Source organism: Gopherus evgoodei, chromosome 4, assembly GCF_007399415.2.
Source record: "Gopherus evgoodei ecotype Sinaloan lineage chromosome 4, rGopEvg1_v1.p, whole genome shotgun sequence".
Lineage (NCBI taxonomy): Eukaryota > Metazoa > Chordata > Testudines > Testudinidae > Gopherus > Gopherus evgoodei.
The window spans coordinates 52,482,634-52,500,011 of record NC_044325.1 but is presented as its reverse complement, the minus strand read 5'-3'; the positions used below and the strand labels follow the sequence as shown (position 1 = coordinate 52,500,011).

The following is a 17,378-nucleotide window of genomic DNA, read 5'->3' as shown; positions in this document are numbered from 1 at the left end:
AACTGAGGTATAGGCTCAGTCTATCCACTATATCAAAGCTGGTTTTCTGCTAGGATGCTGTATGGCCAAATGGACCTGGCCTGATAGCCTACAATTCTGCATTACTATCATTTTCATATAATTGAATGAGTTGTGTTTTAAAAAAAAGTTTGTTATATAATATTGAAAACTGAAATGAGTCATATGTATAACTTCCTTGAGAAAATACTGAACCAAAATATACACATTCCCATGTTCAGTATTATAATTACATATTAGTATGACCCCCATCACAGATTTAAGTTTGTTTGTACAACCCTAAAATAATCTGCCTTATGTAACCACAACTTGAATATGTAACTATAAGTGTAATATGGTACGTATTAATGAAACAGGTTTTTTTAAGACAGAAAATGATGTAAAAAGGGATTAACTAGTTTTCCATAATTTTACCTGGTTAAAAACCTCCTCTGGTAAATACTATGTCATCACTGTTCCCAAAGTTTTTTCTGACAGAAGCCACTGGCCTCTTGCTTTGCTGATAACAGAACTGCTTCAAAATCCATGATGACGGGCGTCACTGACTACGACTACCCAAAAATAAACAAACTCTCAATTGGTTATTCCAAACTGTGCATGTCCGCATAACTCGTGCTGGTCTCCCCAACAGATTTGGGGAAAAGTAATACTATTATTAAATAAAAGCTTGTCTTTTCCTCTAACTCTTATACCAAAAATATAGTAGTGGCTATGTGTAGTACTAGTTATACAGAAAATAATGGTTCCTTAAGGAGATTTCAATCTTTTTAAGAACAAGGCATTTTTACCTGGAATTTCAAATTTGGTAAAACATTACTATATATGGGTTATGCTTTGGCATTTCAACTATAATGTAATATGTAATGGTTAGTATGCATAAGTTACGCATTGAGGATGACTGCATTACTCCCAAATGCTGGGAACACAGGTATTTTCAAACAATGACAAAAATACATGATCTTTATGCAAACTTGCTTCAGCCTAGGTTTGCCGCTGTTTAAATTTTCTCTCTCTTTTTCTAATCAGAGAATTAAAAAATATAAATGTTATGTTCCACCCGTTAGAAGAGACATTAACGCTAGCTACACAGTCAATTAAGTAAATTAGTTAGCAACATAAGCAATGTCAGCTATATACCATCTCAGACAGCAATCTTATAAAAAATATCAAATATACAAAGCTTAGCTTTAATATACTGTGTGCATCTCATAATTGTGTTACTACTTACAATTATCACAAGTACTGTGTGAAAATTCACCCCATAAAAGAAGTTAAAATAAATCCCACAGTACACAAAACAAACAGTTTAGTTATGCTGTATAAACAGAAACAGTACCTACATCTCAATTGTATTTTAAAAGCTTAAAGCATTTAAGTGCTATTTTATTGGTCAGAGTAGCGAGGCAGCCTGGAACCCAGCTGCCCCGGAGGGGGAGAGCCCCTCCAGATGCCAAAGTGGGTGGAGCCAGTGGAGCTTGCATCCACCCCCCCAGAGGTCAGGGAGCAGGACAGGAAGTACAAAAGCCCAACCCCAGAGCTCACTAGAGGCCTGGCCGTCGGAGAAGCCAGACGCCTGTGGCCTAGCTCCTGTTTGGGAGACTCCTGCAGCTTGCGGCTGACCCAAGCACTGGCCCGATGCCAACCAGACCCTGGAGAAGCTGGTAAACCTGTCACTGGCAAGCTACCCAGAGGTGCTGCCAAGCTTAGCGCTCACCAGGTACTCAGAGGAGCCCACGGTGCTTGACTCATTGGAAGACTCTGTTCAGACGCAGGTACCTATGGAGGGGGAGGTAGCCCGGGGGCAGCCGACCCTAGTCGGGCTGCAGCACACCCAGAGCCAATGTCTGTGTGTTGCGGTCAGGATCCCCACTGACACTGCAGCGGGGGGTCTACCAATGCTAGGGCCCCGGGCTGGGATGCACTGGAGTGGGAGGGCTTGCGTCCCCCCTACCACCCAAAGTGAGGGTGGCAGTCTCCCTCTCTCCCTGGTCCTTCGGAGTTAGGACCTGGGCCTATTATTGAACTGTTTGCTCAGCCCGTGCCTGAGGTCTTGAAACACTGACTGTTTGCTGCTCTGCCCTGATCCAGGGCCGGGGCCTTGATAATATTAAACTGTTTGCCAGCCCCTACCTGAGGGCCTGAGCTGGTGACTGTCTGCTGCCCAGCCAGGCCAATTTCCCCAATTCACTGGACCTAAGTTGTGAAGCCACCTGGTTCCCAGCTGCCCTGGAGAGGGTGGGAGCCCCGGCCGCACCCCTACAGTCAGTGATACTGCACTTTCTACATTCCTCACTACTTCATGTTGTCTCAAAACAGTGAAGTTATTCACTTGCCAAAAGGTATAAAACAGGTATTAAACACAGTAAGTGAAGATGTCTTCCCTACAAGATTTTTCTCTGCCCATAAAAACTACCAGCTTTTCTGATATCTCCTTGTTCAACTTTGTAACAGACCAGAGACAGGTGCGTGCAACAACATATTACAGCAAGTAATTATTGCCACACTTTGCAAGTGTTGAAACATGTTGTTGCAATATTGGATATCTGCACTCTGGAACTAAGAGTCATCCAATTCATCATAAAATTTTACACACATACTCCCAGAATAGATTACCCACAGAGTTATTTATATATATTAAAATTTCACAATGTGCTCTTCATTAAGTTCTCAGCAGTCATATTTTTATAACCCTTTCAGTAATAGGTGCACTTTTTTTTTAAACAAAAAAGCATCTATAACTGATTATATACAAGCAAAATCCAGTTTTCCTTTCAAACAACTTGCAACCAAACTTGCATGCTACACAGTTGAAAAATAAAGGTTATACTTCTGAGAACATTTTGTTATGTATCTGGATTTGTAAATGGACATTTTGCAACTAATGTATGAACTCAACTCAGTACTGCAAAAGTCATGTCAGAAAAATAAAACATATTAACCAGAACAATGGTTATCATTCTGGAGCACTGAACTGTATACATTCTGATAAATAAGAGTAGTGTATAAAATATTTCTCATTCATTCCTTATGCTTTATAAAACTATCATAAGTACAGGCTACAATTAGTTGTATTTTTTCTTAAGATCTTTTCAACTAGATTTGAAAATTAAAAGCCCAAGAGGAATTTAATTTTAGTTTTAGTTTTATTGCTCTTTCTTTCTAAAGTCAAATTGACTAACAATTAGACCCCCAATTCTACGTAAGCAGATCAGCCTGCAAACTCTTGTGTTCATGTGGAGCCCCACTGATTTCAACAGGTGCCCATAAGGATCAGATTGCATGACTACAGCCTTGGATTGTACATTTTTTTCCCTCTTCCCTGTGACACAGCTTTGTGTCTCTTCCTTCCCTGACCCTCACTTCCTTAATTGTATCTTCACCTTTTCCCTCTCCAATATCTACCACAGTTAAAAAAAATAAAATAATAACTGTTGTTTCTTGGGGGGGGAACGGACAGATTTCTCATCTTAGACATCTTACATCCTCTGGTCTAGGGTTGGATATAACACCATCTGTAGCTCATCAACACTAGTTAGCCAAAGGGGACTGAGTATAGTGCAAGAGACTGAACTTTGTCCCAGCCTAATATCCATCGATATTGATTTCATTCTCTGGAAAGGGCAGAATTACATGTTTAATTAAGGTCTATGGTTACAGCTGGAGTTGTATACTCCCCTCAACCCACAGCAGGTGTCCAGTTGATAACACTGGGACATTTGCACACTGATTGAAAACAGAATATGGCCCTTATATAGCAACTACTAACATAGTTAAGGAAGCTACTGAGGTATTCAGGATACTTTTATGATGAACTCCATTTTTTCCATTTACTTTGACATTTATGCATGCAAGCATCCAACTTGCATGTACAATTGAAGTACTTCCATGCACAAATTAGATGTGTAAATGCACACCTAAATTATCTGAAATTACAGCATTTAAAACATTATCCATCAATAAGCTCCAGCATTAACTCTTCTTTGAAATTAAGGAGGTGGCTCAGTTCCCTCAGTGCTGTTTGACGCTAAAGACTGATCTGCATTAGAGTTAGGTTGACGCAAGGCAGCTTACATTGACTAACTATAGAAGGGTCTACATTAAAATTTCGCTCCCACCAACATAACTGCCCGACGTAACTCCACCTCCACGAGAGGCGCAGTCAACATTGATGTAGTTAGATCAATGCAGTCTCAGTGAAGACACTGTATTGCTTATGATCAACTGTTTCTGGCTTTCAGAAGCCATTCCACAGTGCCCCACGCTGACAGCATAATCAGTACAAGTGCTCCTGGTCAGATCACACTCTGTCAACATAAGGAGCAAAGCACAGACACACACAAGCAATGTAATTACTGCAGTAGCTGTATGCCGATGCAAGTTTGACTTAATTTTGTAGTATAGGCATGGCCTAAGACAGTACAACATTGCTTCACCTCCAAAGAGTTGTGACCAAACACCAGACAGTTATTGTATGAAATAAGGAAGGAAAACAATTTTTTAAATGAAAACTTTTATTCTAGAGAACCACTTATCCAATATCCATGCAGATGAAGTGGGCCAGAAGTTTTATATCTTCATAGTAGATTAATAAAGAAGAGTGGGGTAACTGTTAGTTTTCTCTGTTTGTTCTAGTTATCTGTCACTTGCAGAGCACCCTCAGCAAGATGGGGAAGATCATCCTTTTGCCTCTATTTATACAACAGAACATGAAACAAAGAGTATGTTAATATCATTTTGCTGGTGAGAAAGTTCCTGGATTCCCCAGAAAGACAAAAAATTACAGTAAATTCAACCAGCTACACAGGTAGTATTTGCCAATCTTATGAAGTCATTTGGTTTTCATTTACTTTTATAAAGTGCCATTTACAAAGGATCACTAAAGTTAATTGAAGTGGGAAGGAACCACTAAACCAAAAAACATTTTAAAATGTACTGTAATGTTGCAAAGAAAAAGAAATCACACACAGAAGAGTGACTTGCATCTAAGAAATCCAATTCTTATGCTATATAGTTTCATATTACAGTTATATACATGTATTTCATGTTGTTGAAATAAGAGTTCAACATCTACATAATCAGACCTCCATTCTCTAAAGAGTTACTGAGTTTTATGTATGTGGAGTACTCTCATTGGCTTCTACATGCATACATGTTTGCAGTGTTAGGGTTGCTAAATGAGGGCTGTTCTCACTCCTTATGGCTTCACAACTTGAGTTACAAAATTAGCCTGAACCCAAAGATTCTATCTAAAATACTAAGCCACGGGATATATGCTCCCATATACATGATATACAAAGATTCCTGCAGTGCTCATCAACATGACATCTAGAGACCAAACACAAGTCAACATCAATACTGTATTTTCAGTCCGATATAGCTTTAAAGAATTTAGACCGGTTTTATATTTACAGTATGGTGTGATGTCAAGCTATAGTAACACAATATACCTTTACAGAAGTCAAATGTTTTGAAACAATTTTAGTTGCTTACGTGCTACAAACAACTATTAAAATATGAGCAGTGATGAAACACCAGAGGAAACCAGATTTATAGGCAAGTGCCTTCTACTGAAAATACCATGCAACTGACCCTAGCTATTCTTCTCAGGAAATGAAAGTCAGTGCCTCCTAACTGATTTTAGAACCAACTAGATCACAAAAGCTGAATACAGTAAGATGACAGTAATTGATATAAATAGTGGAACATTTTCAATTGGACAGTAGTACAACCAAACCAAAACAGTACAAAATCACACTGGGTAAAAAAGCAACTAGAGCTTCCCCTGAGATAGTGCTTGGCGTATGCTACAGACCGCCGGGATCTGATTGGGATATGGATAGAGACCTCTTTAATGTCTTTAATGAAGTAAACACAAAGGGGAAATGTGTGATTATGGGGGACTTCAACTTCCCGGATATAGACTGGAGGACGAGTACTTGCAAGAATAATAGGGGTCAGATTTTTCTGGATGTGATAGCGGATGGATTTCTTCATCAAGTAGTTGAAGTACCTACGAGAGGAGATGCCATTTTAGATTTGGTGTTGGTGAGCAGTGAGGACCTCGTAGAAGAAATGGTGGTAGGGGACAACCTTGGTTCGAGTGATCATGAGCTGATTCAGTTCAAACTAGATGGAAGGATAAACAAATGTAGATCTGGGATTAGGGTTTTTGACTTCTCGAGGGCTAATTTTAAAGAGTTAAGGAAATTAGTTAGGGAAGTGGATTGGACGGAGGAATTAGTGGATTTAAATGCAGAGGAGGCCTGGAATTACTTTAAGTCGCAGCTGCGGAGACTGTCGGAAGCCTGCATCCCAAGAAAGGGGAAAAAAACCATGGGCAGGAGTTGTAGGCCAAACTGGATGAGCAAGCAACTCAGAGAGGGGATTAGACAAAAGCAGAAAGCTTACAGGGAGTGGAAGAAAGGCAGGATCAGTAAGGAAAGCTACCTTGGTGAGATCAGAACATGTAGGGATAAAGTGAGGAAGGCTAAAAGCCGCATTGAACTGGACCTTGCAAAGGGAATCAAAACCAATAGTAAAAGGTTCTACAGCCACATAAATAAGAAGAAAACAAAGAAAGAAGAAGTGGGTCCGCTATACACTGAGGATGGAATGGAGGTTAAGGATAACCTAGGCATGGCCCAACATCTAAACAAGTACTTTGCCTCAGTTTTTAATGAGACTAGTGAGGAACCTTGCGATGATGGAGGGATGATAAACGGGAATGTGGATATGGAAGTGGATATTACCGCAACTGAGGTAGAGGCCGTACTTGAACAGCTCGATGGGACGAAGTCGGAGGGCCCGGACAATCTCCATCCGAGGATATTAAAGGAACTGGCGCATGAAATTGCGAGCCCGTTAGTGAGAATTTTTAAGCAATCGATCAACTCGGGGGTTGTGCCGTATGACTAGAGGATTGCTAATGTAGTTCCTATTTTTAAGAAAGGGAATAAAAGTGATCCGGGTAATTATAGGCCTGTTAGCTTGACGTCTGTAGTATGTAAGGTCTTGGAAAAAATTTCAAGGGAGAGAGTAGTTAAGGACATAGAGGTCAATGGTAATTGGGACGAATTGCAACACGGATTTAGTAAAGGTAGATCGTGTCAAACCAATCTGATCTCCTTCTTTGAGAAGATGACGGATTACTTAGATAAAGGAAATGCGGTAGATATAATTTACCTAGATTTCAGTAAGGCGTTCGACACGGTTCCGCACGGGGAACTGTTAGTCAAATTGGAAAAGATGGGAATGAATATGAAAGTTGTAAGGTGGATAAGGAACTGATTAAAGGGGAGACTCCAGAGGGTCGTATTGAAAGGTGAACTGTCAGGCTGGAAGGAGGTCACTAGTGGAGTCCCTCAAGGATCGGTTTTGGGACCGATCTTATTTAACCTTTTTATTACTGACCTTGGCACAAAGAGCGGGAATATGCTAATAAAGTTTGCGGATGACACGAAGCTGGGGTGTATTGCTAACACGGAGAAGGATAGGGATACTATTCAGGAAGATCTGAACCACCTTGTAAACTGGAGTAATAGAAATAGGATGAAATACAATAGTGAGAAGTGCAAGGTTATGCATTTAGAAATTAATAATAAGAATTTTGGATATACGTTGGGGGTGCATCAGTTGGAAGCGACGGAGGAGGAGAAGGACCTTGGGGTACTGGTTGATAGCAGGATGACTATGAGTCGCCAATGTGATACGGCTGTTAAAAAAGCAAATGTGATTTTGGGATGCATCAGGCGGAGTATTTCCTGCAAGGATAAGGAGGTGTTAGTACCGTTATACAAGGCGTTGGTGAGACCCCATCTGGAAAACTGTGTGCAGTTCTGGTGTCCCATGTTCAAGAAGGATGAATTCAAACTGGAACAGGTTCAGAGACGGGCTACAAGGATGATCCGAGGAATGGAAAAACTGCCTTATGAAAGGAGACTCAAAGAGCTTGGCTTGTTTAGCCTGGCCAAAAGAAGGCTGCGGGGGGATATGCTTGCTCTATATAAATATATCAGGGGGGTTAACGTTAGGGAGGGAGAGGAATTATTTAAGTTTAGTACTAATGTAAGCACGAGGACGAATGGGTATAAACTGGATATTAGGAAGTTTAGACTTGAAATTAGACGAAGGTTTCTAACCATTAGAGGAGTGAAGTTCTGGAACAGCCTTCCGAGGGAAGTAGTGGGGGCAAAAGACTTTCCTGGCTTTAAGACAAAGCTTGATAAGTATATGGAGGGGATGTTATGATAGGATCGTTAATTTGGGCAATTGATCTTGGATTACCACCAGATAGGTCTGCTCAATGGTCTGCGGGGAGATGTTGGATGGAATGGGAACTGAGTTACTGCAGAGAATTCCTTCTTGGGTGCTGGCTGGTGACTCTTGCCCACATGGTCAGGGTTTAGCTGATCGCCATATTTGGGGTCGGGAAGGAATTTTCCTCCAGGGCGGATTGGCAGGGGCCCTGGAGGTTTTTCGCAGCGTGGGGCACAGGTCGCTTGCTGGTGGTTTCTCTGCAGCTTGAGGTCTTCAAACCAATTTTGAGGATTTCAATAACTCGGTCCTGGGATAGGGGTTGTTATAAAATTGGATGGGTGGGGTTCTGTGGCCTGCCTTGTGCAGGAGGTCAGACTAGATGATCAGATTGGTCCCTTCTGACCTATGAGTCTATGAGTTCTCTTTACATCAGTACTGAGAAGTCTGGTGATATGACAAACTGCCCAAGCTCAGATACCCTGGTCTCTTTTGATGATTAAACACTTTATATAACCAAAAGTAGGAAATTTCTGTTGTGATTTATAGTATTGTGAGGGGTTTTTTATGGTAATACTTTATGGCACAGTGTTCCAAAACAGTGAATGCACTCACACTATTGTTACAGCATATAATTAGATTTGTATGATATATCTTTCTGGGCCTATAAAAGTTTGCCACACCAGTCTCTGTATTCTTATAAAAACAGACCTACTCAGTCAGACCATAGAAAGTATCCTTTCTTCGGACAGTGGCCAGTGTCAGGTGCCCCAGAAGGAATGAACAGAACTGGAAATCATCAAGTGATCCATCCCGTCACTCATTCCTAGCTTCTGGCAAACAGAGGCTAGGGACACTATTCCTGCCCATCCTGGCTAATAGCCATTGAATTTATCTAGTTCTTTTTTGAACCCTGTTATCGTCTTGGCCTTCACAACAACTCTGGCAAAGAGTTCCATGGGTTGACTATGCACTGTGGGAAGAAATACTTTATTTTATTTGTTTTAAACCTGCTGTCTATTTATTTCAGTTGGTGACCCCTAGTTTGTGTTATGAGAAGTAGTTAACAACACTTCCTTAACTACTTTCTCTATACCAGTCATGATTTTACAGACCTCAATCATCTCTCCCCTTAGCCATCTCTTTTCTAAGCTGTAAAGTCCCATCCTTATTAATCTCTCCTCATAGGGAAGCCACTCCAAACCCTTAATAATTTTGGATGCGCTTTTCTGAACCTTTCCAATTCCAATATATCTTTTTTGAGATGGGGCGACCATATCTGCACACAGCATTCAAGATGTGGGCGTACCAAGGATTTATACAGAGGCAACATGATATTTTCTGTCCTATTACCTATCTCTTTCTTAATTATTCCCAGCATTCTTGACTGCCACTGCACATTGGGTGGATGTTTTCAGAGAACTATCCACAATGACCCCAAGATCTTTGAGTGGTAATGGCTAATTTAGACCATAATTTTATATGTATAGTTGAGATTATGCTTTCCAATGGGCATGACTTCAGATTTATCAACATTAAATTTTATCTGCCATTTTGTTGCCCAGTCACCCAGTTTTGAGAGATCCTTTTATAGCTCTTTGCAGTCTGCCTGGGCCTTAACTATCTTTAGTAATTTTGTATCATCTGCAAATTTTGCCACCTCACTGTTAAATGATCCAGAAAAAGGGGTTATGAATATGTTGAATAGGCCTGGCTCCAGAACAGACCGCTGGGGGACACCACTATTTACCTCTCTCCATTCTGAAAACTGACCATTTATACCTACCCTTTCTTTCCTATCTTTTAACCAGTCACCAATCTGTGAGAGCACTTTCCCTCTTATCCTGTGGCAGCTTACTCTGAGTAAGAGCCTTTGGTAAGGGACCCTGTCAAAGGCTTTCTGAAAATCTAAGTACTCTCTATCCACTGGATCCCCTTGGAATGCGTGCTTGTTAACCCCCTCAAAAATTTCTTATATAAAAGGACTGATTATTCAGCTATACATGTATTCATTTATATATGAGTGTCCCAATTATAGCACACAACCTAATTCTGAATATTTGATAATAGGTACTTAGTTACATCTGTATGTAGGAATAAAACTGTACCTATTACTTAAGTAACTCAAAACAGGAAAGATTCACAACAAACTCTACTGGAATGAGAATCAAACACCAGACAGGAAACCACTTTGAAAGATTTGTTCAACCTTCTCTTTTACTCATGATAAACACACACCTACACCTTTTAAGACAGTGACAGTGCAGACTGACCTCAGCTGTTTGGTTGATAGCGTCTCCAAGGGCCGGGGAGACCAGACTTATCCCATGCCTCAAGTCACTGGGAAGCTCCCTTACTTAGGCCCTAGCCCAAATCTTTCCCTTTCCAGGGAGGTAGGATTCGCAGCACCTCACGCCCACGGGTTTGGGGGAGGGCTGAGCTCTTGCAAGCCTGGGGGCTCTCACTCCCGGTGACCCGCAGCCAGAGCCGTGGAGACAGCCGGCCCCGAGGGGCAGGCCCCGGCAGCCACCGAGGCACTGTGTTGGGAAGGTTATTGCAGCTGTCAGAGCGCGTCCTCCTCTCCCTGGGAGCGCCAGTGTCCCTGCGGGGAGGCAGCGCCCGGTCTCCACCGGGACTGGCAAGCTGAGGGTGGGGGGCGGCCTGTAGAGCACGGTTGGCTCCGGAGCCAGGAGCCCTGGCAGGCGCCATACTAGAAATTAAAATGGCTGCCCCGAGGAACGGAGCTCAGCTCGGGCCGTGAGGGGCTGCGCCTCCAGTCGCCTCACCTACAAGGGACGTCACCTCGCCGGACACACCTCGGACAGGTACAATCCGCGCAGGCGGCCTCGGGGACTGGCAAGCTCCATGGGCCAGCGCCCCCCACCCAAACCTCTCCCGGACTTAGAGCTCGGCCCAGTCGCTCCCCGCCCCTGCAGCCCGGTCCCCCTGTGGAGCCTACCTGGAGCTCGGCCCGCTCCACCTCCCAGTGCGCCCTCTCCATCTCGAAGCGGGCCCACTCGTGCTGGATGTAGTGCAGGATCCCCGGGATGGTGTAGTGCTGGGGCCGGGACAGCTCCGCGCGGTCCCCCGCGTCCTGACCCGCCGGGACCTGAGGCTGCTGCTGCCCGCCTCCGGCCCCCACGCAGCCCGCGCCGGGCTGCACGTTCATATTCCCCCCTGGCTGCGGCGGCTGCGGTCTCGGAGCGGCCGCCATCCCGCCTCCGACTCCAGGGTGCTCGTCCATTGTCTGCCGGGAGCCCTCCTCCTCCTCCTCCTCGTCGTCCCGCTGCGGTGTGGGGGAGCGGGGCTGGCTGGGGGGGGAAGAGGGGGCGGGACGGGCCCGGGGAGGAGGGGGAGGCTGCGCCGAGCAGTGTCCGGGTGTCAGAGCAGCGCCGAGCCCCCGCCGGCCGCCATTACAGTCTCCGATCCATCTCACACCCACCCACTGCGAAGGTGGGAGGAGCAGAGAGCCGCGCGGGGCGTGCCGGGAAACAACCTCCCTGCCAGCCGAGCACTCTGACGCGCGCATGCGCACCGGAGATGTGGGGCGGGGGGAGCAGGGGACCGGGGCGGGGCTGCAGCTGGGGGTGTCTGTCTGTTCCACCCGACCCGCCCAGAGAGCAGGGGGCCGGGGCAGCGCCGCTCCTGGCACTGAGTAAGTGACATAGTAATAACAGGGGCTGCTGGTGCACAGTCGCTAGGACAGTAGCTAGTGGTGCTGCTTCGTCCGGCCTGGTTCAGTGTCAGGGGGTTCCCTGCTCCCACCAGCCCGTGGGGGAGGCCGCGAGCCGCTCTGCCCAGGCGTGGCCGGGGTGAAGTTTGTTTAAAAAACGTGCCAGCAGCCTCTTGTGGGGCGGGGGGGGGGTCTTCCTGCCCCCCCAGCCGCCCACGTGGGCACGGGGCGCCCCTGCGGTGAGTCGGGTTAAAACGGTCTCTCGGCTCACAGGCTCCGCCAGCCGCAGATTCCTCACATTGCTGTCGCGTTCCTCCGACGCTGACAGCCAGTGGTGGGGCCTCCAGGCCGGCCCGTTTCCCTGCGGGTAGGGGAGGCTCTGGCTTTGCCCTTCCGCCTCACCCTCCTGGCCCGTCCCCCAGCGGGGGCGAAGGAACGCGTGAAGTCAGGCTCGTGTCACACTGAAACGGAGGCAGGTGAAATGTAGTGCGAGTGCAGGGAAGAAGTTTGTGACAGTACCGGAGTCCCCCTGTAGCCAAGGGAAACAGTGGGAGCTCCTCCACTTGGACTGGTTAAAACGGGACGGTTAGAGAGACAAAGTGAGTGAGGTAATAGCTTTTATTGAACCAATGTCTGTTAGTGAGGGAGCAGGTTTTCCGTCTTGCACAGCTCTCTTCTTCAGCTCTGGGACACTTACTCAGTGCCACAGCTAGGATGGCCAAAGGTCCTGATTTTATAGAGACAGTCTTGCTATTCAAAACTTTGTGTTATAGAGGCACCTATTACCCCTCACTCCCCCCCGCTCCCAATTTTTCACTTGCTTTCTGATCACCCTCGTCACAGTTAAATACAGGATGAAACCCATTGTTTAGCTTAAGTCATTAACACACATTTCAAGGGACCATTCAAGCTTGTCTCTTTCACTGACAGAAGTGGGTCCAATAAAAGATATTATTTGTCTCTCTAATATCCCGGGACCACCATGACTTACAACAACAGTAAGTAAAACTGGACCAGACCCAGCTGTAGCAAAGAGCGTCTACATAGCCTTTTTGGCCCTCTTTCTTATAAGGAGTAATACAAAAGCAAACATGGCCCAAAATATAAGTTGCCTGGAAATGAACTTTTACAAAACAAAAGGGCACTAGAAATGTGATTTTAATAGCAATGGAAACGGGTGGTTGGGGAGATGGGACAGGGAGGTAAACAACAACATACCCTGCTAAATTTGAAACTCACACATTGCAGCATTCTGCTAGTATATGAGAACTCAAACTGAAGTGTACTTGAAACTGACTAGTGACAGAAGTGAAAGTGTGTATTGTATTTCATTCTTAGCTGAAATAAAAAACAACCTAATTTACTTTTCAATAATTTTGCAGTTATTTCTCTTTTAACAATATCATCTGCTATTTGTCTTGTAAGGAGATTATTTTTTTGACTGTACTTTTTTAACTGACAGTGAAACTTTTATGAAAATTTTACACACCTGCCACATCATTCATGAAGGGACAAACTGATTTTGAATTAGTTTTAAGGCAACTTTTTAAAATATCTTAATGATGAAGCATGTCTGCAATATGATTCAATGAGGCAGTTATTTTTGATTTATGATCTAGTTCATTCAGAACTCCTCTTCACAGTAAAGAAATCTTGAAAAATGTACCTACTTGCTACAACTAGTTCAGTTTCACCAGTGAAATAGCAACATTCAGAGCTTTAGTGTAGATAAGACCAAACTGTCACAGCCTCATTGCACTGAAATTCAACAATTATGTTGATTACATAAACGTGAAGGGATTTTAACTATCCCATCCTACTTGACAACTTGAGTGTCACCCATAATTAAGCAAGGCAGGGTGTTCCTCCCACCCTCCCTACGTAAACACTACTTTCTTTAACATTTTCCATCAGTAGATGATCTGGAATTGGATCAGTTGCTCAAACTGGACAGTTTTGTTAATTGTATCTGTCTGCTTCCCTGCCTGCCTCCTCTGGTCCTCCAGTATTGACCTCCTCTGTCTCACCCTTGATGACTCTTCCTAGTTGGATGTTAAAGTGTCAGTTGTTTTGCTAATTCCTTTCTGGAATGCCCTCCTCAGCCATTGAGTCACTTCCTCTTAAAGCTTCACCTTAAAACCTTAATGGTTGCTTTAGCCTGTGCTAAACCCAGCTCCCCTTTCCATATTAGCAGATTCTTCAATTCTCCACTGACTGTAGTTATTAATTTTCAAGAACCCATTTAGCCAAGTCAGCCTTTTTCTGTTACTCAACTTCATCTTTATGTGATGTTTTCCTCTTTCAAGTCCCTGTATCAAACTATGCTATCTCATCATAAAGTATTCTGTGGTACTACATGTGAAGGGCCTAATATAAAAAAATATATAATTTTAAAGAATTAATCTCCATGTTTAAAACTGAAACAAGTGGAAGACAGTGAGATGTCAAACAAATTTCACTCGTTATCAGTATCTAGGGAAGACTGGGAAAGATTATTGCTCTTAAAAATATGATTAACTCTTTGGCGATGTCAGTCAGTACATAATTTTGAGAGCGTGTGGTTTCAGTGTTGTTTCAATAGATATGCAATACTCCTTGGTAGTTAAGAAGCTAGGATAAACTTTTTACTCCTTGCTTCTTCTCTGATTTCCCTAGATTAGTAGGGGGCTGTGGGAAGCGGTGCAGGCCGAGAGATGTACTGGCCGCCCTTCTCGCAGCCCCCATTGGCCTGGAGCGTCAAACCATGGCCAGTGGGAGCCGAGATTGGCCGAACTTGCAGATGTGGCAGGTAAACAAATCAGCCCGCGAGGGGCTTTCCCCAAACAAGCAGCAGACCGGCTTTAGGAACCACTGATCTAGACTAGGGGTCGGTAAACTTTCAGAAGTGGTGTGCCAAGTCTTCATTTATTCACTCTAATTTAAGGTTTCGCGTGCCAGTAATACATTTTAATGTTTTAGAAGGTCTCTTTCTATAAGTCTATAATATATGAATTAAAGTACCAGTTGCAGTGGTGGTTTTCGTGATGAAAACAGTTGTCCAATGGAAACTGAACTGAGACTGCCAACTCACTTCTGGCCATTGAATGGATCTCAAGTGGTTATGTCTTCTTTATTATTGAAATGAGCTAGATTTGAACTAGTGATGTAGAAATGGAAAGCTCTGCATATCATTACTCATCTCTTGAGCTAATTCCCCGTATATAAAATTATCTTATTACTGAGTCATAGAATTAACTTAAGCCAAGTTATAAAAAAAGCATTAGTCATAAGAATGCATACAAAGAACATATCTATATCTAAATGAATAGGTAAAAATCACATTGTAAGAAATGCAATGTGTAGCTTGGAGATAGGTCCAGGATGAGAGAGAGAATTGGGGATTTTGCCCCAAAAATACGGAGATGGAATTTTTTTTGTTTATTTTTTTACGTACACCATTACACAGATCACTGTAACATCTTATAGATGCACAACTCATTTAACCAGATATTGTATTTATTTTTTGCTACAAATATATAATTTGTTTCATAGAAGCAAAACGAATTAAAAAATGATTTTTTCCAGAAATTTTGCATGCATGTGGTTTTTAGTTTTCATGAAGGAACTTGTCAGTTTTGTTTAAAGAAGCATTTTTTAATTAAACTTGGTATTGATACTCAACTTTGGCATAATTTTTAAAACCAGATTCCTAAAGTATGCTTGTACGTTTTCTCTACAAAGCCCTGCATTTGTACATGTAAATCAGGTAGAGTGTTAACTCTAGTTAATGTGCACATACAGATACTTCTGTACATACAATCTACATGTGCAAAACTTGTGGGCATCATTTTGGATATCAGCTTCAAGGCTGGTAGAAAAAGTGAGTTCTTTGTTAACCAAAATAATACACCTCTACCTCGATGTAACGCGACCTGATATAACACGAATTCAGATATAACGCGGTAAAGCAGCGCTCGGGGGGGGGGCAGAGCTGCGCACTCCAGCAAGTTCAATATAATGCAGTTTCACCTATAATGCGGTAAGATTTTTTGGCTCCCAAAGACAGCGTTATATAGGGATAGAGGTGTACTTGTACATTCCTACAGATGTTAGTCAATTACCATGTAGTGAAGTGGATAGTCTGCTTCAGAATTGAAAAAGAAAAGGTTCAAATTCTTCTAAGGTTGTATTTTTACTAAAGCTATGATTAACTTTTATTCTATCAGTATGATTCTACATTAGAAAATTGGTAAGGAGTAAAAAAAATATGATCCAAAACATTTTTCCAGTATCTATTTAAAAAAATATTTAGGTCACATGGTGCTATTTTAAAGATTAGAAATGCCCTTAGTGCATCTTATAATAATTAAAATGTTTTGTCTGAGGATGGGCAACATTGAAATAAATATTTTTAAATCCTTTCAACTCCTTCAACTATTTATTTCATTACTTTGTATATCAACCTTGTGATTGGCAAATGCATACTTCTGAGGTTATAAATAATGCATATATATTTACTTAGCTGTTAATAGGTCATTAATCTTCACTTCTTAGGGGATGACTTCTCGCTCCAGATTTTATCACGTCATCCCCCAGACTAACTAGTGAAGATAATTTCATATCAAAACCTAAACTGCAATGGCTAAGCAATTGCTCAGACTACACTGAGGATAAAGAAATTACCTTCCTGAGATATCCTTAATACTTATAATTGGCTTTGCTGTCAAGAAATAATTAGGTCACATATATCATCATAGGTAAAGTCTATATCCTCAGAGTTATTGCATATGTGGTGTACACATGTTAATACTGTTTGCTTTAAATTTATTTAATATGTTTTAGCTATTATTGTGACTGATCTCCTTATGTGCTAAATAAACTGTGCTAAACTGCTTTGATAGAGACTTTCTTTCCTAACAGTGAGTGAGAAAACCAAGGACATAAAGATACACCCATCCATCAGTGCCAAAACCACCCATTCCTTCACTGAGAACAATTTAAAATTCTAATCTCCTTTTTTGGCCTGTCATTATTTCACATGCAGAATATTGCTTGCATTATATGTAAAAGTTCACACACAGCCTTGTGGTCAATACAGTGGGCTGGGAAGCAGGCTTCAATTCCAAACTTTACTACAGAATCCTGTGATTTTGGGCAAATTACTTAATCTGTCTGGATTCAGCTCCCGGCCTATAAAAAGGAGTTAATACTTTACACAGGGTGTGATGAACTAATTAATGTTTGAGGGGTAGCTAGATACTATGATGATGGGAACCATATAAAGTACTGTATATATTGGTAGATTCACAGCACCAATAACATTGTTCTTTTCGGTGGACTATAACCATTTTCCATTTTTATTTTGGATTAACAAGGATAAGAATGGTGATTGTCACGTGGTCTCAGACACTATCAAAATACTGAAATCATGACCCAGTTTTGCAATCATTACTCA

At 42.6% G+C, this 17,378-nt stretch overlaps 2 protein-coding genes across 9 annotated transcripts in view; one reads left to right on the top strand and one right to left on the bottom strand.

Annotated features, from left to right (window-relative positions):
- Nucleotides 1–11,674, bottom strand: part of STRN3 (striatin 3) — a 90,781-nt gene extending 79,107 nt beyond the window's left edge. For 2 of the 3 annotated variants that reach the window (XM_030559339.1, XM_030559340.1), the window contains exon 1: nt 11,231–11,673. In XM_030559339.1, coding sequence (XP_030415199.1) covers nt 11,231–11,515 — 285 coding nt within the window. In that variant the 5' untranslated portion in view covers nt 11,516–11,673. Of the gene's footprint in view, nt 1–11,230 lie in introns of all 3 variants that reach the window. The other variant, XM_030559338.1, reaches the window with a different exon arrangement.
- Nucleotides 10,507–17,378, top strand: part of AP4S1 (adaptor related protein complex 4 subunit sigma 1) — a 31,247-nt gene continuing 24,375 nt past the window's right edge. For 4 of the 6 annotated variants that reach the window (XM_030559346.1, XM_030559343.1, XM_030559342.1 and 1 more), the window contains exon 1: nt 14,696–14,732. In XM_030559346.1, coding sequence (XP_030415206.1) covers nt 14,724–14,732 — 9 coding nt within the window. In that variant the 5' untranslated portion in view covers nt 14,696–14,723. Of the gene's footprint in view, nt 11,097–11,841; nt 11,927–14,695; nt 14,733–17,378 lie in introns of those variants that run through there. The other 2 variants (XM_030559344.1, XM_030559345.1) reach the window with 2 other exon arrangements.